At 42.1% G+C, this 25,484-nt stretch overlaps 3 protein-coding genes across 4 annotated transcripts in view; 2 read left to right on the top strand and 1 right to left on the bottom strand.

The window, feature by feature from the left end:
* The first annotated feature begins 305 nt into the window (after positions 1-305).
* LOC311030847 (nuclear factor 7, brain) lies at positions 306-3,385 on the top strand. Of its 2 annotated transcripts, none has more exons than XM_084036874.1 (6): positions 306-899; positions 1,071-1,142; positions 1,242-1,472; positions 1,553-1,575; positions 1,657-1,775; positions 1,875-3,385. In XM_084036874.1, exons 1-6 carry the CDS (start codon positions 510-512, stop codon positions 2,411-2,413), a joined length of 1,374 nt encoding a protein of 457 aa, XP_083893000.1. In that variant the 5' UTR covers positions 306-509; the 3' UTR covers positions 2,414-3,385. The 2 variants fall into 2 exon arrangements, with proteins under 2 accessions (XP_083893000.1, XP_083892999.1); XM_084036873.1 differs by having other exon boundaries at positions 1,047-1,142.
* Positions 3,386-3,471: 86 nt separating this feature from the next.
* LOC311031463 (G-protein coupled receptor 183-like) lies at positions 3,472-4,386 on the bottom strand (the record flags this gene model as incomplete). The annotated part of the gene is made up of 1 exon (XM_084037768.1): positions 3,472-4,386. One exon carries the CDS (start codon positions 4,384-4,386, stop codon positions 3,472-3,474), a length of 915 nt encoding a protein of 304 aa, XP_083893894.1.
* Positions 4,387-15,410: 11,024 nt separating this feature from the next.
* Positions 15,411-25,484, top strand: part of gcgra (glucagon receptor a) — a 28,498-nt gene continuing 18,424 nt past the window's right edge. The window contains exon 1 of the mRNA XM_084036199.1: positions 15,411-15,673. The gene's annotated coding sequence lies outside the window, so the exon portion shown is untranslated. The remainder of the gene's footprint in view (positions 15,674-25,484) is intronic.

The raw sequence follows: 25,484 nt of genomic DNA, 5'->3' as shown, positions 1-25,484 counted from the left end.
GCGCAACAACGCAACAGTCACTAAATTCCCCGACGTACGATATCATATGCAGTATATTGTTTTTTATGTTGAATTCAAATGTAAACTACACTGTAAATTAAGTAGGTTAACAATATTTGCTGCTTTGAGCTGCTAACATGGATGCCAACACTGGAACATTCACATTCATATCCTGAACGATGACATTCCAATCAGGCAGTTACCAACTAGATTCAAGCTTTCCAACAACTGGCCAATGGGGCTTCATTTCCTGTTTCCCCGGCACGGCTGCATACAGTGTCGTTTCACAGTGCTGCATGATTCGAGTTACTCCTTCGAAAGTCATGCACAGGAAGACCAGGAGCTTTTGCTACTTCGCGTCAGGAACAATAGATGGGCTGTTATTGTGCTCTGAGGCTTTCAGGAGACAAGTTTGACTCGGCATGATCATGTTATCGTGGACAAAGGAATCATTAAGGACTTAAACCAGAGGATTTATGCTGTTTTGAACTAGGAGCAAGGTGGCGACCATGTCACTCCCAGAGGAGGACCTCACGTGCCCAATATGCTGCGACATCTTCGGGGACCCCGTTTTGCTCCCGTGCAGCCACAGCTTCTGCAGGGGCTGTCTGAAGCGCTGCTGGGAAACGGGGTCACGCGAGTGTCCAGTGTGCAGGAAGAGAGCCTCCAAGGCCAGTCCTCCCACCAATTTGGCTCTGAGAAATGTCTGCGAAGCTCTTCTGCAGGCCAGGAGTAACACAGCGCTGCTGGAAGAGAAGGTGAACTGTCACCTGCACAGGGAGAAGTTAAAACTCTTCTGTCTGGTTGACAAACAGCCCATCTGTGTGGTGTGTCAGACTTCCAAACTGCACAAGAGTCACGACTGCTCACCTGTAGAAGAGGCAGTGCTGGACTGCAAGGTAAGACAAATACAGACAGCTGACGCCTCAAGGTAGAATGCTGTCCCACAAGTCTGTCCTGACTGTGATCCACACTCTTATCTTTATTCAAATCACTCAAACATGTATAACATGAACTCTGTTGACTGAGGCCAGCTTGATTTTCAGGACGAACTCACTCTTTCCCTCAAGAACTTGCAAGAGAAAGTGGACAGCATCAAACAAATTCATGTGACCTCCGCGGACATGTTCAAGTACATCAAGGTAACTTGTGATGAGATGACAGATGTTTGGTTTTTGAATTAAAACCAAAAAAAAAAAAGATGGTCAAATAAACTGACGATTCACAACGATCTCCGTCAGAGTCAGGCGGCGGAAACACAGAGACGGATCAAGAGCCAGTTCGAGCAGCTCCATCAAGTCCTCTACCAGGAGGAGTCGGACAGAATGGCGGCTGTGAAGAAAGAAGAAGAGGAGAAGATGGCAGGACTGAAGGATAAGGTTAAAGAGCTTTCAGCAGAGTTGCTGTCGCTTACGGAGACCATCTCACTCATACAGGAGCAGCTGGAAGAAGATGATATGATCTTGTTGAAGGTCCGTTCAGTCACGTTAACATTTTCATCATTGTTTTAAATAAACTTCCCACCTTGACTTTTTTTTATTCTATTTTCCAGAATTTCAAAGCCACTCAGGAGAGGTATGTCAACAAAGTTATGGGTCTACACTCTATTGTGTTGACTGTCACATTATTCTCAGTGTATATCTGTTTTTATCACAGAGAAAAAAACATAGCCCTCGGTTCAGACAGCATGACCGGGTTACTGATTGATGTGACCAAGCATCTCTGCAACCTCAAGTATAACGTCTGGGAGAAAATGCTGGACAACATTGACTATAGTGAGTAAATGTTGTAATTTTCTTCAGATTCAGAGGGTTTATCGTTGTAAAATATCTGGGGATAGCTTTCAATCCCGCTGCTAATATCTTGACTTTTAGCTCCCGTGACTTTGGACCCGAACACAGCACACCCCTGCCTCATCCTGTCTGATGACCTCACTTCCTTCCAATACTCAAAGAAGCACAGCTGTTGCCCCGACAACCCAGAGCGCTTCCACATCAGCGCCGAGGTCGTAGGCATGGCCGCACTTGGCTCAGGAAGCCACCACTGGGTTGTGGAAACAGGAAGTAATCAGGACTGGCTCCTGGGCGTGGCCTCTTTGTCTGTCCCGAGGGACTCCGAGGTCTCCGCTCGCCCTGAGAACGGCTTCTGGACTTTGTGCTTCCGGGACGGAGAGTTCAGGGCGATGACCTCGCCGCCCACCTCGCTGACAGTCACGAGGGCGCCCAAACAAGTCGAAGTGCAACTGGATTACAACAAAGGGACGGTGTCGTTCTTTGACCCCGCTGATGAAACGCTCATTTATGCATTCACACACACATTCACAGAAACTTTGCTGCCATACTTTTATACGCAGAGCAGTCATCCACTGAGAATAATGCCAGAGAAGGTACTCGTCACAATGTTGCGTCAATAGTGAAGTATTTATTAAGTATGGAGGAAAATATGATCCCAGATCCATCAAACATTGGAATTGGTAGATTGACTGGCTGTAATGTTGATTTCTCTCATAGAAAGCATTTAAAGTATTATTCATCAAAGTCATTTTGCGGCTTCAAAAACACGTGTTTTTGCTACTTAGTCCTCCTGACAGCAATAGTGAACATTTTGGGAAATACACTTATTTTTATTAATGAATGATGGTGTTCTATGATTTTCTTTTCATGATAAACCACAGACTTGGATGAGGGAGATGTCTCTAACCCATTCAGCACCATGCACTTTAACACACACACACACACACACACACGCACACGCACACGCACACACACACACACACACACACACACACACACACACACACACACACACACACACACACACACACACACACACACACACACACGGAGGGTTCAGATGAATGGTGGCCATTCTTCTTAAATTGTGGGTCATAAAATATCACTTTTTTATCATAATAAATATGCAACACTTAACGACAGTATTTCTCCATCTATTGCTCTTACATTTAAATCAATTAAGTACTTAAACTATAATAAAGTGCATGATCTAAGCGCTCACTTAAAAGATTACAGTGTAAATGTAAGATATAAATGTGTCTAATATTAAACAAATGGTAAAAATATTGATTTCTCTACCAAGAGGTTAAGACAAGATCATTTGGCTTAATTTCGTCGACATCTAGTGTTTAAACTAAGTCGTGCAAAGTTTGCTCCCTACAGTGTAAATATGCTCAGGCCAGGTTTGGCATTCCAGCTTTCGACTGTTGAGTCCAGTTATTAGTGTCTTTTGCCCACATGATGGCGCCAAAGTCAAACAAATAATTTGCAGGATTTCCTTAAAGAGGAGACTGCTTTGAATATATCCGCTGTGTGCTGTCTTCTTGAACATGATGTTTTTGTAAATATGGAATTAAAACGGTGATTTTCCACTTGCTGACTCATTGATTCTGTTTTGTTTGGATATTTTTTCAGGAATAGTTCAATGAAATAGTGAAAAAATCTTTGTATTGTAAATCTAAGCAGGTGGGTTTGGTGTAGGTGGTGTTTTGTTGTCCTCTGCAGAGACACAGGGGCAGCACTTCTCCACCCAGGTGTCTGAGAGGAGAAGCACCTTCTCCAGACGAGTCAGATAGACCAGCGGCTGGATGGTGCTGCTGATGTTGAGGAAAGCGAAGCCCACGGGCTGCACATAGCAGCGGAACACATCAGGGGAGTAGTGGTCCTCAAAAGGAAACAGCACGACAGGTGGCAGGTAGTTAAACACAATTATACAAAGGATGGACCGCACCATCTTGAAGGCCTTCTTCTTCATGGGGTGCATGGTATCTCTCCCTGCGCCGCGGGACTTCTTCAGGAGCCACAGGATGCACACGTTACACACCACCATCCAAGTGAACGCCGCCAGGATCTCGCCGGTGAACACCTTCTCGAAGTTGGGGAGGCCTCCCACGACCTTGGCTGCGGAGTAGGCCAAGGTGAGGCAGAACACCAGCACAGAGAGGCTTAACCTGTACTTCATATGTTTGAGCTGGCTAAAGGCAATTGGAAAGAGCACGGCGATAAAGCGATCCAGACAGATGCAGGTGAGAAGCAGAGGCCCGCTGGTGTCTTTCACACCGTAGGAAAACTTCACGGCGGACCACACCCCTTTGCTCCGCCAGTGGTACATGTTAGCGAAGCTGATGGGGGTCATGGCGCCAAAGAAGCAGTCCATGAAGGCCAGGCAGCCCAAGAATATATCTGACGTGGTGGGATTTCTGCGATTGCGGATGAGGATCACGATGACGAGTAAGTTGGCCGGGATTCCCACGGCTACGTTGAGGCACTGCAGGGTCAGGTCAAAGAGAATGCCTTCCACCTGATGATCACAGCCGTCGAACACACTGAAGGGTTTCGCTGTGGCGTTGAGAGGGAGTTGAGTTCTCTCCATGATTCTGTGGATTGACGGGAGGAGAATAAGAATAAGGGTCAGGGTTTAACATGTTCACCATCTTCACCCATTAAAGTGTTTATAAAGTGGACTTATACATGTGTTTTCTCACTCAGCCCGTCAGACATGCTGTTGTTCATTAGAATTCGTTTCTAATCCGCTGAGTGAAACGAGACAGTTCCCAGAGAATAAGAAAAACACGTCACAAACAGCGTCGGGGCTTCTCCTCAGGCTGTTATCTTGTTTTTGTGTCTGTGTGGACGTTCCTCTGGGAGAAGTGACTCCCCGTACGCAGGCACATCTAACTCACTTAAGGGAGTCATACTAAAAGCCCCGCCCTTTCACAGCACAATAAAAAAGGGTAGCTATCCCCAAATTAATACGGCAAGCTTCATATTCTGCACGTAGAGATTCTGCTTAAGGCCACTGTTAGTGAGGACAGCGGGATTGGGTCATTTCCTGGAGCTCTTAAAAGGCTGTTTCTGACATTTAGCTTTTCCGAAAGCTAATTTCAAACCAGAAAAGGCAAAAACCAAAAGGCAAAGATGTACTAATGGCTGGATTGATGGAATAATAACTGGCGTCTGAGATGAAGGAAACCATTAAGGGTGTCTGGGCCTTGAGCTCAGTGTCCCCATCTCTACAGGAGGACCACAAATGGAAGTTTTATTTTTTTAAATACAGACCTAAATGTCAGGTTTTGCTCTATGCTCCGGGACTATATACAGCAGCTCAGGCTGATTTGCATGAGTCATGTACACCTGAGCTCCCTCCACTGAACGGACTAGTGGAGCCAGAGGCTGTGATCGTTCCTTGTACAGCCATCAAGGGGCCTATTCTGGTTTAATGTGGACCTCTGTTGCCCTTGCTCCCTCAGTGGATGGTGATCCCCTCCTCCCTCTGCCGCCGGCTCTACCTCTGGCCACACACTCCTATGGGGCTAATCACACTGACGGAGGAGCGAAGCTCTTTGTCAAGATGGTCTTCCCTGGAGATGGCAGACTTAAATCAATTGTGTTTTTCTTCAGGCATACTGAAAACTAAATAAACAAAACAAAGTATTACACAGAGGTGCTGAATGTCCGTATAATGAACTGTTCAGTTCATCGAAGCTAAGTTCTTATTTGAAAAAAAGGCCTTTTTGTTAAGAATGTAAAAATTGGATATTTGTACAAAAATTTGAACATTTCCACTCCTGTTTGCAACACTGATTTATCATAAAATATATAACATGTAGCCTGTTAGTGTTTAGCAAAAAATGGGTAACGAATCACATATTTTTTAAATGATCTAATAAAAATATTTAAAGCAAATTTGCATTCTTTGTTCTTGCTTTCTTGCATTTCAGGATGAATTCAGTGATATTAATGTTCTTATTTATTTTCTACAATATTTCAAATAACTTTTATTTACTCAAGGTTTAAAATGGAAATGACTTATACGGTAGGCACATTAAATACTCTAATTTGCTGGAAATAATTATATGCATGCATAAAGATCTTTGTTTATCAGTGAGAAAATATTTCCGGCACCTTTCAAGTTGCAAGGAACATTTGGTGGGTGGTAAGCCACCTAAACTCAATTAATCCACATTGTTTCATCTACTATTATTTGCAACTGAAACTCAACCATTACTTCTGCTTATCCTTAAGGTCATACAGTGATTGGATACATTATTAAATCAGACACAAACTTTGTAAACTAAAATAAATTTACCAAATTAACCCATGGAGCTTATTAAAAGCTCAAGTGCTATTGTATCTACTCACCAGTGCGGAATATTCCTCTGTGCTGCGTAGTATGATGCAGCGCACGTTTCAGGGGTTCATTTATAAGTTCTCTGAAGTAACTTTGATGCGGACCAAGAGGGGCGGATCTACTGGAGTTTTCAATGTCATCAGGAGATATTGACTCCCTCAGTCGAAACCTCTTTAAGACGCCTCGGATCTCATTACATGTATTGACACCCGAGTACCTGCCTAAGATCTGGTATTTAAGATTATACGATTTTGAGGTATTTGAGTATTTCCATGTGAGTGCTGCCCTTCATTTCCTTCCCGTAACCTGGAGACGCTGAGCACGTCACAATTTGAAAGTAGCAAATTTGGGCCTAAATGCAGAAAACAGTGATGGCGACGCAGTGAATGACTTAATGGTATAATTGCACATTGAAGCATTTATTTCTGCTTTGAGTCTATTTTTGTTGACACATGTAAACATGATGATGCCCAATAAAACAGCACAGAACAACCATCTCTGGCCACAGAGTAGTATAGCAAAACTTCAGTGATCTGTGTGCAGTTCTGTTAGCCAAATACACAACCTGAAAAAGAATAAAAGTGGGTTTTCCCCATAGACATACGGTTATGGTTCCCCCCCGGTGAGCAGCAGCGATGCACCCAGCTGTGTTCTCACTAGCAGCCCCTCCCGGCAAAGGCCCAGTTCAAAGTAGTGTGGAGTCAGCAGGCAGTCAATGGCAGCACAAAACAGGCAATAAAAAAAAGGGGGGTTTAGAGAAAGTGTGTTAACACGAGAGGTCCTTGAGCATGCAGCCAACAAAGGGGCCCCCAAGATATTTTACAGTTTGCTGCAGCAGAATTTGAGATTAGTTGTGGACAGACAGAGTTCCACACTCACTCACTCAAACGCAATCGCCTGATTCTCTGGCGAGGGACAATAAAAAACCTGAGACAAGGGAAAATAGAAAAACTAAATCTCCACAGCACAAAACAACGGTAAACTTCTAAAAGATTACAATGCCAGATAGTCTTAAAAGTATGAGGTGCAACAGGGCAATAACTACATTTTCATCAGTGTGGCTCCAATTAGAGTATCCTTACAAAACTGAGTGCATCGACTCCCTCTGAAATGTCCAGCAGTTATCAACTGGAGGTGGAAAGAGACAGCCTGTGTGTGAGTATGTGTCAGGGCGTATTGGGACTGATGGTTTTACAAGGTGGTCAATTGCATTTTAGCCTCTGCTTAGGAGAGTAGAACCCAATGTTCTGTTCCCTTGTGAACACAAACACATTGATCCGTTGTCTAATTGATGTCTGAATTACTAAATAGAAAGAGGTAACAGGAAAGTCATTTGGTTTCTTTTCCTCTTTTCTTTTGCCTAGGGGGCAGTAGCAGTCTGCACTTCAGTCTACATACTTGATGCGGTCACAGAACTATTGCAGGTGTGATTATAACATACACAAATCAAACAACTCAACATATTCTTCTGGCATCATCCGCAGTGTTGCCAGGGTACGTATAGGAACAAACAAATAACAGTTTGAAGGAAAATTACATCCATGTGTTTGGGACAACATATGAAATCTAATCTTGGATTAATCTGTTTCTGTGATGAGTTTTCTACAATTCAACCAACAAACTATGAATATAAAAAGGCATTGGGACACAGGATATATTGTGGCCTGCTCTAGTGGTTCATATAATCAAATGATGTCTTACATAAACACGTTGTAAAATCACGCCCTCACTCTTCCAGTCTCAAATGTATTAATGTTAGCCAAGGGGCACGGCTGCAGGCAGTATATGCATGCATGCATCCACCTGACATACTGGATCACCACATAGTGACACCTTTATCTCAGACATAGAAAATATGATGAAATAATATCTATTGTGTGTATTCTATGTAATGCACTCTAGTGCAAAAAAAAGATGCAAAAGTACTTCAACTATACTAGTAGGCTATTTTTACTTCAATGACTGCTGTGTTTTAGATCATATTAAGTACAGTGTGAAAAATGTCATTATGCACGCAGAGAAACACATGGGAACGACAGCAGCTCTATGTGGAACACTTAGGCACACAGGCCTTCAATTAATCTGGAATCACAGCAAAGTGGAACACACACACACACACACACACACACACACACACACACACACACACACACACACACACACACACACACACACACACACACACACACACACACACACACACACACACACACACTTGGACCAGTCACAGAGGCAGTTAGCGTGCAAAAGTAAGATTGGTGGTAAACATTATACTTGCATAATAATTAATCACATGTCCGAAAGTGAAAACGAATGAAATCATCTCATATGGTCAGATACATAAACACAAAACATTCTAAACACAGCTCTTCTTCTTCTTATCTGCCATCTGTAATGGTGGCGAGAGATGAAATTGGCTGCAACAGAAACGTACGTGTTACATGGCAGCAGTGGGAGAAAAAAAAAAGACAGCTGGAATTAGAAACAGGACTGAAGGTTTTCTGTTGAAGCACACACCCGGTTGCCTCACATGTGTGAGATGAGGCAGACAGAGAGGAGAAACAGAACATGTTCAAATCACATGTTAATGTTCAACAGTTCACAGGGCAGCAAGACTTAAAGTGTTAGTTTACGTTGTATCGTAACAGAGTGTCTCAAAATCAGTGCTGCTGTCGTTTTAATATCTTTACTGATGTGAATGTCACTATAAGCTGCATGTGCGGAGCTCCAGACGACGACTAGATTTGTGTGGGGAGAGCAGCTTCTGAGTCGACTCCTTCTAAAAGGACGTGACCATACACAATGGGACTAACTGAATGGCCTGTAGCCAAAATAGGAGGAATGGGCATGCCACCAGCTTTCCAACCATTATTACAATTACGGCACGCCGAATATGCAGTCATCCCCATAATTATGGCCCTTAAGTTGGCCTTTGGCTGACAAACAAACAACCCAGAGTTTCATTTAGCAATCATTTCTTAATGGAGTTGATTATGGACTCAGACAACAGGATGTGATTAAGCACTTTTCTGTTTTTCTCATGCATAAAGAGCAAGAAGACAGGTTTTGTTTCTCAATTTGACTTAGTATCATCAATCCAGTTAAGCTGATCCACGTCACAGGAATATAGACAAGCACAGCTCTGTTTGGAAAAAAAGCCCTATTTCAAGATAGAAGAAGCACCACAACAAATGTTTTGCATGAAATTGTTGGAGAGTGGAATATTTCAGGTCCCTTAAAAGTGTTATTATATGATTAGAGCTGTGAGGCATCAAACTGCTGTCAGATCGGTGCTGTAATAGGATTGTATTTTACCTCATTTGATCAGCATCAAGACAGTGTTAATCTGTTCATTATGCAATTAATGATCAGTTCCCTCACTTTAAAGTGTGTGCATTCATCTGCTCTTTCCACTTTTCACACATAATTACATTCTCAGTAATCACATTGAAAGGCCTGTTAAGTTGAGCCGTGGCTCAGTTAAACTATAAGCCTTGTTTGTGTGAGTGAGCAATTAGAATAACGGAGTAAATGCTCATGATTTGTGTGAATACAGCAGTTATGGAATACATTTGGAAGCTGTTTGTAACTGTTGGACAAAATTAAAACATGCTGACGAAGATCCTTTAGGTCATTAGCCGTTTGCAGAATAGTTTTATTGTGTTAAGCAATGACTCTAATTAATCTGTGTAAAGATAATATAAAACAAACCAGTATGAATAAAAGACAAATCTGCACTAAGGACTATTTTACTGCATGTTTCATATTCCCAAACGTGCTTAACACTTGTCTGCAATGGGCTGTCTGTCAGATGTGTTGGGAAGATTGAATAATTGAATCACGGGAGCTTTTGACATATTTAAAGGAAAATATTGCTTTTTGGATTATTTTGCAAGAAGCAATTTAGCTTGGCTTCCCTTTAGTCTGTGTTCGTATTATTTACCAGAGACTAAGAAGCCGATATTCAAGTGTTTTTAAAAAGATTTTTCTTCTTCAGTAATGTGAAAACCTGCCGGAGCTTTACGTTTACACCACGAAGGAGGAACAAGGGGGAGTAGCAGATAGGAAGAGGGAGATAACGCAACCCGGCAGATGGCTATTTTTACACTCAGGGACATGGTCCAAGTCTGTGACAGGAGCTGCTGGGCTCTATTGTAACTCTGCAGTGCACAGGAATAAACACCTGCCACTATTCTCAGAATAATTATACACACTGTTTGAGCTGCCCTGTCAGGGACTTTGGAGCTGTTCGTCCAGAAAAGAAACCACATTTCTTTGGTGTCCATGCTTAGGCTGTTCTCAAAGATGCTCTGCAAGGCGATGGATGCTGCCGGTAGAATATCTTCCATTTGTCTGTGTCTCAACAAACAATGTCGGCCACTCCTCAACGAGCGAGTGAGGCAGAGAGGAAGCGTCGATGGTCGAGCGAGCTGAAGAGTGAATGAAGAGAAGGAGAGAACAAAGCAGCGACTCAGAGAAATAAAACGTCATCTAGAGAAAAAAAATCTCCAGTCTCTGCAGATACAGTCTGTATCTGCAGAGACTGGAGATTTATGTATCATACAGACACCGCCACACACATCTAGTCAGGAGGGATTATATCTGGATCAGGCCATACATTGATTTTTTTGTTGTTGTTGAGAATGTGTTGTTAGTGATTAAAATGTTATTGAAAACATTTTTAGAGTTGCTTGAAACGTATATGTACACCATCAAAATCTCAACAAAAAAAAGCCACGTGATATTTTTTTAGTCATGCATGACAGCAATGCTTTCAAGACCCATGTTTTTGTTATGTTGGTATTTTAATTATTAGAATACTTCATTTTATAAGCAATATAAGTGAATGGCACACTCCCAATATAGCAGTTGTGACATGGTTTAGGTTAATTAATTAAGTGTTTATTGATATAGATTCCTGTGAAACATCCACATAAACTGGTATATAACGAGATAATGAATAACAATGTTTCACAACAAAACTGTAATTATGTAAAATCATTATTGAAAGTACTGCAGAATAAACACTTAAAGCGTCCTGCTTACAATCACATTGCAATGGGTTATAAATTATGTATATTATAGTGCTTATAAATGATAAATACGGAGAGTTAAATACATGTGTTAAAACTAAATGAGGGGTAAGTGTCAAGCTGAAACATATTATTATCAAATAATAATGACCCATTGGAGCCTTTCTATCATTTATGCCTCGAACCTTTGATGCAGAAAGTGTCCTGGGGGGGATCATGCTCTGGCTGTCAGCAGGGTGAGAGCAGAGCTGAGAGTCTTTGGGCATGACTGTACACCTATCAGCTCCTCTGTGAACACCCCGCCATTACTGCTGATGGAGATCTGGCTGGAGAACACTCACCGTCACACAAACAACAAGTAAAGGCTAGAATGGAAACGTAGATTGCGTTGCCTTGTTTGGGAATAAATGCGGTCATTGCATGTTGCTCAACTACTTCCACTATGGATTTTATTCTCTCCTCTGAACCAGCGAGACAAAAATGCATCTTGAAATGTATCTCAAGCTGGATATTTCCCTCTGCAAAGTGGCTAATTCACAATATTGTTTTATACACAGGGTTCTTATACAAAATTTTTGATTAATTGAATTTAATCTAACATCAAAGGCGTTAAGGTTCTGCCCAAAAAATAGCAAATTGATGATGCAAGTGTGATTTTTATATACTATTATAATAGTGCTAGGAAAAGTATCAACAACACTGTCAAACTCACAAAGCCCTATTTGAAGCCCCCTCTATAAATACCCTGAACTACTCGAATGGGAGATAAAGTGACTAATGAGCGTAAAGCATCTATAGGATGGTATTTGCTGCCTCATGTGACCCACAAGTACTTGTTCAGTTCAGTACGACCTTGACAAGAACTGGAATGTAAACCCAGAAGAAAAACAAGCCATTATATCAAAAGCCTCCAATCAGGTTGAAAACTATGAAAGAATGTTTGTGTGCTGCACCGATGCACTGATCTCATTGCCGGGCATGGAAAAAATGATCCTGCCAAATGCCAGTAGAAGGACCAGACTCAAAGAGCGTGACCAGACTCTGAAAACAAGCTTGTCTCTGAGGGACCAGAGGGACCCGTGATGCCAGAGGCCAGGCCTCAGCTGACCCAAATACTCTCACCTGTCTACTCCCACTACCAGCTTGCTTTTTTTACATGCAGCTGTATGTCCCACTAATAAAATATGTGTAAGCTATTTATTCTGATGTAAACAAACACCTTGACAACCCGGGGGGCACGGTGGGTATTTTTTTATGTGACTCAAACAGTCGCTGTTGCAGCCGCATAGGCTACGGGGTTTGTTTTTGTAACCAGAAAGCCATATAATTATCTCAGCTATACATCCAGTGTTTACGTTACCTTTTGCAGCTGAACTTATCTCTCTCTTCAAATATTAACAGATGGCAGATGCCTGTGCTGTCATGTGACCAGATTGTGGGCAGAAAAGGTGCAGGTAACCCGCCTGTAAAGACACCAGGCAGACGGAAAGGTAGAGCTGTCTTTGTGTCTTCATGAATCAGCAGCAATATTTCAATATTTCATGATTGTTTGTGTCTCATTATTAATATTTAATTTAGCCGTGTGTCCCACTGTGTTGGCATTGTCCCGTTGGCTCCCTCTGTTGCATCATCTGGGGAACTGCTCCCCTGACCTCCCTTCAGCGCACGCACACACACACACACACACACACACACACACACACACACACACACACACACACACACACACACACACGCGCACACACACGCGCACACACACACACACACACACACACACACACACACACACACACTGTCTTTTGCTGTCAGGCAGAACACGTTTGCATTAAAGAATAGACTTAATGTTTATTTCATTTCTGTCACAGTGGGCTGTTTTACAGAATTTAAATATGTCTCAGTTAATTATCAGACATTTCTCTTTCTGTAGCGTGCAGATTGCCTCTGGCAAAAAGAAGATACAGATGGTGCTATTATTAAATCTTAGTTAAGCAAAAGGGCTTTGTTATATATTTAGTTTATAAATGTGCCAGTGGGCTAATTCAGAAGCTGTTATTTGTAATGTTTGGGGGATCGGGGGCATCCGGCGGCACGTGGCTAAACTTTTCATGAATTTGATTTAAAATTGTTTCCATGCAGGATCGGTTGTGCAGTCCAGTGGATGCTATCGTAGCGTTTTGTGTGACACTGAAGCCTCAGAGAGAGAGAGAGCTGAAGGCTGTTTGAACTTCAACACACCGTCAAGGTTCAGTCAATAGTCACCGAAGCCGGTCTCTCGCTCATTTCAAAGCCGGGCATCTTCAACAACAGAAAATAATTGATAGGCCTGAAAATGAGTAGGTGGAGAAAATTGGATCTGCTTATTTGCTTTTTTATCATCACGGTAAAAAAAAAGAGTTAACAAAGTACATAAAGGATGAAAGCAGTTTAGATGCAATTAGCGTGATGAAATAACATACCGGTTAATGACTTATTCTAAAAGGAAAAACATTGTTTACCAATATTACATTTCAGGGAGAATTCTCTTCACAGGCTTATTCGCTTCAGCTCCGTGGAGTTTATTGACACATGCAGAAGGTCCTTGAACCCTGTTTACGGGCAAAGTTCATGTTAAAACGATATGCGTCCGTATGTGCTTTTGCAAGAAAAAAACACAATGTTTTGTTAATGTTCAAGAAATCCTCCAGACTTATTGTGAATACAGTGTAAGGCTCTATAGTGAGAGCAATCAAATATTTCTTACGTGCTGCTTAAAACATATTCAGATTCAGTCTGGGATGAATATCGCTACAGGAACAAAATGATGAGTTCTTACTTGGCATTTCATCGGTGACAACACACAATTCAAACCCAATTTGCAATAAAGAACGAGTCCCTTCATTCAGTAAAAGCATTAGTTCTGCTCATATAGGAAATGGAAACGGCCTTGCCAAGGTTAAAATACGCACAACCGGTTCCCAAAATGACAATGGAGAGCACATCAGAGATATGAGGTGAACCTATTTATGAGATTGGACTGAAATTTGGAGACTACAGCCTCTCAGAAACACACAGATTTGGCATATAGGCTCACACACAGTCCCACTCTATGACAGTGTATTAGGGCCACTGTAGGGAGAAAAAAAAAAAAAAACGGAGCCGAGAGAGGCAATATTCTGCTAACAACTGGCATTTATGCTAGCTAACTTCCCATAAATGTACCCATTTATTTTTCTAATTAATACATCACAACGTGTGACAACGACTTGTTAGGGTGGTGGCTGTTGAGGTTATTGTTGGTTTTATTTATATGGGCCAAATTGTCATCTTATGGGTGTTTATCGGGCAGTTGGGCTAAGATGCTAGCGATAGCTTTCTCTTGTCATAGACGATGTAATCAAGTTGCTTGACCGGATTTTTGCCATTGCTATGACACCAAGGGAAAGCTAACGCTAGCAATTTAGCCCAACCACTCGATAAATAAACACCCATAAGATGACAATATGGCCCATATAAATAAAACCAAGCTAGCATGAATGCCGGTTGTTAGCATCGCAATAAAGCAGCAAATCTGCTACTTTATAAACTTTTTTTCTGAGAATATTTCCCACCTCTCTTAATATTTTAATACGCCATACACACACAATCCCACTCTACTCGTTCCATGTCGTTTTTTACACTTCTGTTTTCATACAGATTAAAAATCAATTAGCAACCTGTTCTTGCTTTGTCAGGGATTTTAAATCTTAATGGTAAACTAAGCTAACTGGCTGCAAGTGGTTATCGATCAACTTTCTTTTAATGAGTGTTAAAAGGTCCACCATGCACATAGCCTATTAACTTAGACAGTTTTCAACTGAACTGCATGGCTAGGCAAAAGCTTCCATGTTCACTTCCTGTCAGCTGATTCCATTCACATACTCTTAAACAGCAAATAAACAGGCACACATGTGGAATGTTTGAGTTTATAACGTTTATAAATTAAAACAAATATACATAGGCCTACAATAAATATTACAACAATCCATGATAGTCAGATACCTGTCGATTTGTGAACCACACACACACACACACACACACACACACACACACACACACACACACACACACACACACACACACACACACACACACACAACCATACAACCACACCGACCACCCCGACCACCCCCTCCCCCCCCCTTCCCTGTTACGTCACGCGAGTACAAGGAGCGCAAATTAGCAGCGGTGCGGCTCGCGCTCACTCGGCCACCGGTGCCAACGAGACCACAGAGCTCAGACGTTGACTTTTTTTTTTTTTTTTTTTAAAGTTTATTTCCATTTTAAGGAAACAATTGACGTGTTTAGTGTCGCTGCCAGGACGCAGGACTTCTCTCCGCAGAAGAACGCAGGCGGTTGTTTTATTTTGAAAGTCGGATTACAGCGGACTCACTTGAACTGAGAGGAAATAGTGTCCGCCAGAAGATGAGCGGCTGCAAAGTGCAGATTGGGGAAATCAGCGGAATCCCGTCCTGTCAACGGTAATTTGTTTCACATTTATTGAATCTGATAAGACATTATTTTCCACGGGTGCTTTAAGTGAACTTTTATATCCTGTAGTAAAACACATGTGCCTTTGTAGGGAGCTTGTGAACATGGTTTATTACGAAATGCGATTAAACGAGTTAGAGCCGCGCACAAATTACTGGTCACTTAATAGGCTTGTGTGTTTTTTTGTTTTGTTGTTTGTTGGTTTGTATTATATGTTAGGACACAGTTTAATAACTTGAGTCAGAATTCCAGCAACTGCAGTCGGAGTCACTTATCGCTCCTGTTCAAACGCTGTGTTATCTAAAGCAGCCTCTATCTGGGATCCGCACTTGGTCTGTCAAACCCACAGCAGGGTTTTAGTGGAGTGGATGTGACCCTAATAATAAATGCAATAATTCATGTTTCCTATCTAACAGTCACACAGACTGTTTATTTGGGCTAAAGCACCACTGCAACATCTCCCAAATTATTTTAGAAATCACTGATTGCTCATGAAAACAATAGGCGTATATCTGCTTCTGTGCAACCTATTTTACTACAAAATAGATGCTTAATGAGGAGAAAAATGAATCAGGCAGCAAACACAATAATAGAACATGCAACGTTAATAGACTTCTATATGCCAATTTTGCTGTTTCTGTTATTGTGTCCACCCTGTGCAGATCACATCAGCTCAGTCAAACTGCACCAAGACGAACAAATACATTAGATCAACTTTGCCCTCTCATTTCTCACACCGAATTATGAAAAAAACATTAAAGCTTAAAACAACTGAGGAAGCTCTCGACCATCAACACATATATTTAACATGACATCTTTAAATTATTTTATTCATACATTTATTCTACAGGGGACTTTGCTATTCTCAGGCAAATTACAGCAGCCTGTGCTGTACATTAGGGGGGGGGATGTGTGTAATCATGTACCAGGCAGAATAAACACATTAGCACTTGCACTGTTTACACTCTATGTACGTTATGTACACTGGATACATAGATTTCAATTGTTACAGGGAGTAAATTGTCCGGGAGTGAATTTGATCCTAATTAGACCCACTTAGGCGGCGGCGCATCAAATGAGAGAACAACATGTGTCGGTCCCTTGTGCATCCTGTATTCCACCTCGCAGAGCGTGGCTCATAAATGTGCATATTGTTAGGTAAACACCTCTCATACATAACTAAACAAACATGGTCTTCACTACCCCCCCCCCCCCCCAACACATCTGTTGCGGTGATATAAGAGGCATCAGCCCTCTGCATACAGATGCACTCCCTGAATGAGTGATGCTGCGCCTTGGTCTTTATTTGCAAACATTAGCGGACGGTGCAGGTGCCTCAATGCATACAAAACACACATTAGCGCAGCTATGTGATGCATTATGTAATCTTCTGCCTCTCTAAGTGACACTCCAATCAACAAGGTGAACTTCTGTCGCTCGGCGAGTGCCATTATGCATGTGGATGAAAAACGCCGGATGATGAGCTCGGGGTTTAGGGATATGCATTTGCTCATTTGACCCTCACGGCTCATTGGAAATGCTGGCCAGCAGAATGACTGAGAATGTGATGTGTGGCGTTGAGGGATTAAAGCTGATGGCAGGGACTGATTTCTGGTCTGTGGAGTGCTGTTTCTATTCAGCTCCAGCCTCCGGAGGTCTTTCCCACCGAATTCATAGGAGAGAAGACGCACTGATATTGAAATGACTCCATTCTCCTTCCTGTCTCTCTGTCTGTGGAATTTTGTGCCTTTTGAGCACCTGTGTGATTTCAGCTGGCATTAAGGTGTGAGTGTGATCATGCAGTGAGGAAACCTATTCTTGCTGGAAATGTCTGTTAAAAAAAAAAAAAATTCCTATCCACCTGTGATTTTATGTAACATTGGAAACCACCGCTGATGCAACACTGGGTTGTGGACGTGCGCTTTGTTCGAGTGAGGTTTTGTGGTCTCCGAGCAAGATCTACATGTCAGCAGTGAGCCAGAGTCAGAACTTCTTGAACTCCTGAAGAATCACAGTAAGAGAATAAGGAGAAGGGCACTTATATAAACATCTTGAAAGAATGTGATGTGCATGTGCAGGTAGATTTGTTTCAGAAAGCTTTTATAAGCAAATAAGGGACTGTATGAAAAACCTTTGTGGTTAAAGTGCTCTCTTCTCTTAAGAGAAAGACGTATTTTTCCCTCTTCACAAACAACCTACTCATCTTTAATCCGTTACCCGCTGAGTCGAGTACTCGGGCTGCCGAGACAGAGTTATCCTGTCTGTAAACAGCTTTGTTACTGAGGGAACTGTGTTTGCTGGAGTACGATGAAGCCATTCAGCGAGGAATAAATCAAAGGTGGGGAGGACACACGACAGAGATCACTTCATTCTCCGGACTCGGCTCTACGGTACCTCTTCACCGCTGATTGCCACCGTTAGACTGTCGAGCGTTCAACACTGAAAAGAGGGAGGAAACATTCTTTTTTTATCTAACAACTGAAAACGCATTTACTTGCCCCATTAAGATGTGTTGCCCAACATGATTGGCATACCACAAGTTAGAGTTTAAAGAGAGGTGAACAAGAGACGCTTCGCGAGAAGGGACGAAAGAGGATGTGTGCTGTTGTTTTGTGGTTTCCTGTATGAGATACCAAGATGAGAGCGTGTGAGAGAGATGTATAGATGAGAAGGAACACAATGCCTTCGCTTATTACTGCAGTGCTCACTTCCACTTTTCTTTGGCTGCAGAAAATAGGGCTGAGAATGAAAGACACATCACGATAGAAACAAATTGGAAGGCAGAAGGAAGTGGGAGATGATGAGGAGGATCCTCGGCCGGATAATGGGCCGTTGTGTTGCTGAGGACAGGTGTGAGGAGGATTGTAGGTGTCAGCAGCCATTAAGTGACCACTGACATTCTGTGCTGCTCTACAGGCTCCGGGACAAACGGACCCCCAAGGATGGACCCAGGAGCGGCTAAGAATAGCTTCCACTACAAAGAGCTGTCACTCTAGATTGTAACAGAGCGGCGATAAGGGTTTGGTCTGGATCCTGCCGCTGGGCTCCATTTAGCCACATAAAGCCATAAAACCATGTCTGCAAACACATTTGTGTACACACCAACAGGTTCATGCAAAGTTATGCAAAAGAAAGAGGGATGATGCAGGCTCCTCTTGAGCCAAATCATGCCAAGTAAAAGAAAGTTGCCTTTTGCCAACATGTAGGTTTTTTTTGTGTGTGGGGGACAAAAATATGTCATTCAGGTGAGATATTTTCACTTTTCTTTTTAACAGTTTGACCTTCTTGAATCAAGTGGACTAAAATATCGTCACATTAAAAATATCCGTAAGCGTTTTACTTTTAGAATCGGCTTCATATCGGAACATATGCATGCTTTCTTTCCTTCACTTGACACACACACACACTGTATATGCACACATACACAGTGTTTATTTCCACACAGTTGAGCGGGAAGGATCAGAACCAATCCCTTCCTGTTAGCAGCAGGAAACATCTACTGCTTATTGAATAGAAATCGACTCCCGTTTTGCCTCGAGCCACGATCTGATGGGTGAATTTGGTGTCCCAACTTTCAGGCACGTACATGGCTAAATGAATAAGTTAGGAGTTTATTAAATCACAGCCAACAGTGTGCCCGCACTGTCAGTTCCTTTAATGAAACCTCTTCCCGAAAGGAGCTCTAAGGGAAGATCAAATTAATTCTTTGTTTTTTATAGAGCAATAAACAGATACACTTGCTATAGCAACAGAAGCCCAGTGGTGACAGTGGAGGACACACACAGTGGTGAGGTTACACCGCTGTTTGAAGGGATGCTTTTATTGAGGTACGTCAGGCTAAACACGTCATGTAGGTCAGAGCGTGGAGCGGATTGTTCTCCGAGCGGTTACCCTGGCTCTTTGGCTAACGTCTGTTGCCTTTCCTCCATGTTCTCAGAAATCAGATATACAGTACGACACATTCCATCACTCACTTTGCTCTGGGCGGCCGCCAACGGCTCACCTTCCTGCCCCCGTGAACAAATCCAGACAATGTTTGGATGCTGCCCGCTCTGTAGTGGGAAAATGACAAGATTAATCAAAGTGACAGAGCCAGGCTGAATTGTTTCTGATCCGGACTTGAGCTTTTTGTTCACAAAAAAGTAGCAAAAAAAGTGTTTGTTTTTTTTAAATATATTTGTGTTTGTAAGTGTGTGTCTAGCCCCAGTCATTGTTTTTCAGCTTTCGCACACAGTGAACATAAGAAACCTATTAAATATCATAAATAAACTAAAAATCCAGAGATGCAGCGCTCTGGAGAAACCCAAATGCATCTTGGTTCTGCAAAAGGTTTATTATTTCAGCCTGACAGCATGAAGATTTACCACATTCATGTTGTCTACCGGCCAGGCGCCGCAACTTTTAAACCCCCTCTTCGCTCGATCAGTTCAAGAAAGTCCCTCCAGGAATTATTGAGGATTATTATAGCATTCCAGTGTGTGTGTTAGTTCGCTGTAGTTAGAGCTGGCACTGGTAATGGAAGAAGATTAATTTATCCTTTATTTGAAATCAATACCCGCTCGCTGCTACTGTTGGTGTCATTAATAATGGCTCATCCCTTATTCATTAGCTGTTACAGAGAATGAGTTTCTGTAGAAGAACTTTTTGATGATTATGAATAATAAAGTGCCAAACGAGGCACAATTTCAGATTTCAAGTATAATTATTACAGTTATTATTACATGAGTGCAATCTTTGGTTCCCACATTGCAACATAAACAGATATTTGTAATCCCAAAAGTGATGTATATGCAAATACAAACAAAAAGGACATTGCAGCTATGTTATTATTTCACGGGATACTTCACCCATTTGCAGTAAGCTTTGTATAGTAAGAAACCCAGTAGTATTTTTAAATGGTCCCGCATCATTCATTTCCCCAGAGATGGGAGAGCTCCGTATTTCTATTCTGAAAACGATGCTACTCCGATGATGCAAATATTGTTTTGCTTTGGTTAGAGGGGGTAAGACTACAACACTAGTCCCTCATGTTTTTAACCCGCCTGTAGGGGGCGGGACCCACTCATGCTACAGACCTATTACAGATAAGTGGGTGGGACCTCATTTGTAGAAACCAAAAGCAACAACCGCCATCTTGCTTGGCCTGCGGCGCCGTGCATTGTGGGAGTGGTTGTCTTCCATCCACATGCGCCAAAAAGTCACTGTCACTGTCTGTCTTTTCTTGGTCAAGAAGGCACCAAATTTTAAATGTATTTTACATTTCGACTACATATATGATCCGCTTTCAATCCAGAGTCATGTTTCCACCGGCGAAGTATCCCTTTAAGGTGACATTTTCAACCTAGCTAGCTAGGAATGCTTTTTAAAATCAGCAACCCTTGTGATAGATTGTTAATATCTGGATGTCCCGTATATTAAACTGTCAACACTGCCGTTTACGTAACGTGAATGGGCCTGAGAGTGGAGAGGCGTACGCTGCTCTGGTCTATATCACTCTACAGACGATCAACCTGCCCATTAAAGCCGGCGCTCACGTTGTCGACGGACTGAGATATGTACCTCGTACTCAGGAGGTCATGACTGGAATTATCTCGGAGGACTCCGATAAGTCATGTTGGGCTGAGAGCAGCCAGTGGGCCGTGATGATGGAAACACATCACTTGTGCTGTCTTGCTCTGAAGATGAATTACACAATCAGGCTGGGCGGCAGCTTATGCGATTACTCACTAATGACCAACCTACGTGCTCCAGTGTTGACCGAACAGGGGACCGCCTGTCACTATTGTGTCAATCTGAGTTCTGAGAGTTTTGAAAAAGGTGGACGTCGTGTTCATGTCCGTCTGGCTCACTTAACCTGCCGGTCCAGTGGGGAAGTCAATTCCTCTCCGGTGCACACAGAAACATTTCCATGCAGGGTGGAGACTGGAGAATACAGATTTAAGGCTGGCTAATCAATAGCAGTAGTGGAAGATAAAAGAACCCCAAAAGGGTTTTGCTTTACTCTGACCTGCTTTGTAAAACCCCAGAGGAGGTAACGGTATTGAGCCGTTTTTTCTGTTTGTTCAGATCCACGCTGTTAGGCACTAAAAATAACCCCTCCTCTCTCGCAACGTGTGTGGGTCGAGGGTCAAGTGTAGCTCCTTTTGCTCCCCAACACGGCCTATTATCACAGTACAGAGCACAAACAACAGTCGCTTTATCTCATCAACTGCTCAACTGGAAACTGTCACAATCATGCCTTTGCCATGGGCTTTGGTTGGCTGGCCGTCCACATGACGACTTCTACTCCGGCCACGGACAAATTATCTGTAAGTTCTGGACCACTGCTCATTTTAGAGTGAACATTTTTTAAGTTTTGTATCAGTTCTGTTGTATCTAATTCTTCAAGTAGATAAAATAACAATCATCTTGTTTTTAAATATTCACAATAATAAAAACATAACATGATAAATGCATCTAAAATTGGCCCCCGGCATTGAAATGTTGTTGCGTTTCCATTTGAATGAGTGGAAAGAATAAAATTACAGTAGTTTGCTGTAAATGAGCAACAAACATGGCTCAAAAAAGAAAGTAAAGGGAAAAACAAATGAGCTCCTTTGAGCCAGAAAGACGGCAGTCTTAAATCTACTTGAGTTTAGGTCGTACACAACTGTTGAAGTGAAACTGCAGGAAATGCACTTCTCAGCTTTCAACACCAACCAGCCAAACAAGCCTTCCACTAAACCATTGCTCATGAAATGGACCGTGACCGTATTTATTACAGGTTTTGCTTTCAACAGAGCTTCAGAACTCCGTTTGGCAAAGAGACCTCAGCCAGAAAATGCGGCAGTATACAATGATGAAACCACAGGGGGAATCTTGGCTTACATTTCCTCCAGCTTCGGAGGAAAACAAACATGCGCTGTGCATAGTCCCAGGCGTAGCATATGTGAATTTTTTAATAGCGTGTACATGAGTGCAGTTCATGTGCGGTGAGCTATGCGGCATATAGTATCCGCGGAAGTGGACATTATTCCCACTAGTGGGAGAGATACTGCAAAAGGTTCTTTTCTGAGTCACACGTTCATTATTGTGCTGAGAAATAGGACGTATACATGCATGTGGAAGAAAAAGCTTTTGTTTTATTCATCTTGAAATGTGTTAGTTGCATCAAATATTCATATGACGCTGTTAATGTTACTCTTATTTATTTATTCGTTTACCTGATGTGATGAAAACCTTAAACAATCTTAAATGAGATTGACATTTTGTAAAATACACTATTTTACTTTGATTTGCTGAACATTTCCAAGAAAGCTGGTTCCAAAAAATTGACAGACAATAAAAACTGCGGGCTTAAAAAACACAGGAAGGAAACATCCCAAAAGACAAAGCAGAATGACATTAAAAGGAAATCCAACATTCTAAGACCTGATGCCTGAAAGAAGGGAAGTATACAGACAATGAACTAATTAACTAATGACAGATAGAAAACAGGTAAGAAGAAGACAAAGGCAGCAAGTAACATAAGATGTGACACACGCACATTTCAAGATAAAACAGGAAACAACGTAAATCAAACAAAAACAAGGCAGAAAGTTAGATGACAAGATTGTTTCCATGGTTTCGATCTTATCCTCAACAACACAACCCCTTTAGACACTTGGAGTAAAGGTAATCCCAAATACTTTTAAGTGATTGCAGGAGTTTAACCCCGCTGCGGTGCTGCTTGTAGTTACTGCTGCATCAGGTAAACGGTTTGGAATGAGTGCTGGGCATAAACCAAGGGTTTTAATCGCAGACAGCATCGGACTAATTCCTTCCAGAGGAGTGTTTTTGTTGTTGTCTGTGTTACCTTTCCATGAATGAAGCCTTTCTCTGTTAGCAAGGGTGAAAAAACAACATGTCGTCAAACCCTCGTGGAGGAGGAAAAGTCAGGGGATCACCAAATCCAGACACGGGGCACCACGATTCAAATGTCATCCGTCCTTAAAGCCACAGCAGCAAGGCCAAACAAAAAAGAGTTTGTGGGTTTTTAGGGGCCAAGACGCATTCAAATAAAGTACAAAAACACACAGAGAAATTTTGCTTTGATTTAGAATCATAATGGAGCATCATAATCATATGCTTAAGATGGAAATGAATAGGCAGGTATGTTGTGTGTTTTTCTGTCCAATGCCGTTGAGCGTCTAAAATTGGGTCTGAACACCCATGGAGAGCAATTATATGCGAGATGGAGATAATTTTCTCTAAGTTCTGCCATCTGCTGGCATTTCTTCATGCTGCATTTGCTTTGCAGACCATTTTTTTTCTTTCATGCCCCCCCCCTGTCTGTAGCTGACTGACTTGCTGGCATCGTCTTCCTGCACAGTGATTCATGCCTGTCGCCTCCACAGCTCTCTACTGTCAAACCTTATCTCCCCTCCTCTAAAGAGCCGCCGTTGCTGAGTTGACGTAAACTAAACACATCAAATATGCATTACACACCAGCACGCTGCTTCTGTGGCGTATTATTCATGCTCTCCACAGACCAACTGTTCAGTCGCTGAGGGCCTTTTCAAGAGCCCAAGATGGCCTCGCACGTCATCCATCCAAACAGCGCGACAGATTTGTATCTGCAAACATAAGAGCAAGTGGAAGATGGACACAATTCAAGAAAATCCCCCTCTTTTTGTAGGCCGTTTTCCGGTCATATTAAAATACATTATGAAGTTATATAAATCAGTTAAATTAAAGGTTTTCTGGGTGTAACTCCTCCTTTCTCAGTGAGAATTGTGTAAATAAAGACGCTGATGGTTAAGGGTTTAGTTGGAGTCAATAGAGGGTCCTCATGAGGAGGGATGCACAAGAATATGTGTGCACATGTGTGTATTTGTGTGCTCATCTGTTTAACTGCCTAATTAGTCTCTGTTTGCTGATTACATTACCTGCATTACAGAGCCACCTAAATGTTTCAGGCTGACAGAACTGCAGCTGTGAAGCAGCCGTGGCTGTTTTGTGTTTTTTCTTTTGTAGCCATTTTTTTATAAAATTTTCCCTGTTTAAACAAAACAGAAGATTACAGCTGATAAGTTTTTGCATACATTTGGTTAAAGTTCACCCAGGTTTGATTTGTTTTCCTCTTTGATAATCAAAAGCAAATAGTGTTCAATGATTAGATCTTGTTTGATACATTTTCTTATCAAAATAAAAACTGTAGGTGAAGCGAACAGGTCAGTAAACATTCTTTGTTTTGTATATGAGAGTAAACTAGAGTAAGATTATGGAGTGTTGTTTGGATAAAACAAAACACAATTTTATTTTTATGCTGAGAACTTACAGACTGAGTGATTAATCAAATAATAAAATAATGTTGTCTAAGTCCTGTACTAGTGACATCCTTGTATTGTAGTGGCACAGAAACCTCCAGATGACTCGTATGGCCCGTAGGAGGCATCGGATTTATTCTTAACAGCGTCGACCTATATTACATCTACATCTACCGGAGATGCTTCCCTTCCCCTCGCTCACTCTGCTGCTGCTCGCTGTTGCGTGACATGTTAATATCTCGTTTGCCTCGCGCCGCTCTCTCATGAATGACTGAAGACGTTGATGCTGCACAGTGAACATCATTCCTCCCACCGTGACGAGAGGCAGGATGTGTGAACGCGTTTGTTATTTTCCGATGTACAGACGTGGGAGATGATAACGCTGCAGGTCTCTCCTGCCTAATTAAACGCCCGAGTCGGCGTTCGTGGATCAGCTGTCTGCTTTGGCTTATTACTGGCGCCGAGTTGTGCTTGTAGATAAATGTCCACTGTGTGGTTAATTCATTCCTAAGTG

This window comes from Eutrigla gurnardus (assembly GCF_963514095.1).
Source record: "Eutrigla gurnardus genome assembly, chromosome: 20".
Lineage (NCBI taxonomy): Eukaryota > Metazoa > Chordata > Actinopteri > Perciformes > Triglidae > Eutrigla > Eutrigla gurnardus.
The sequence above is the reverse complement of the archived record's forward strand: the minus strand, read 5'-3'. Positions and strand labels throughout refer to the sequence as shown.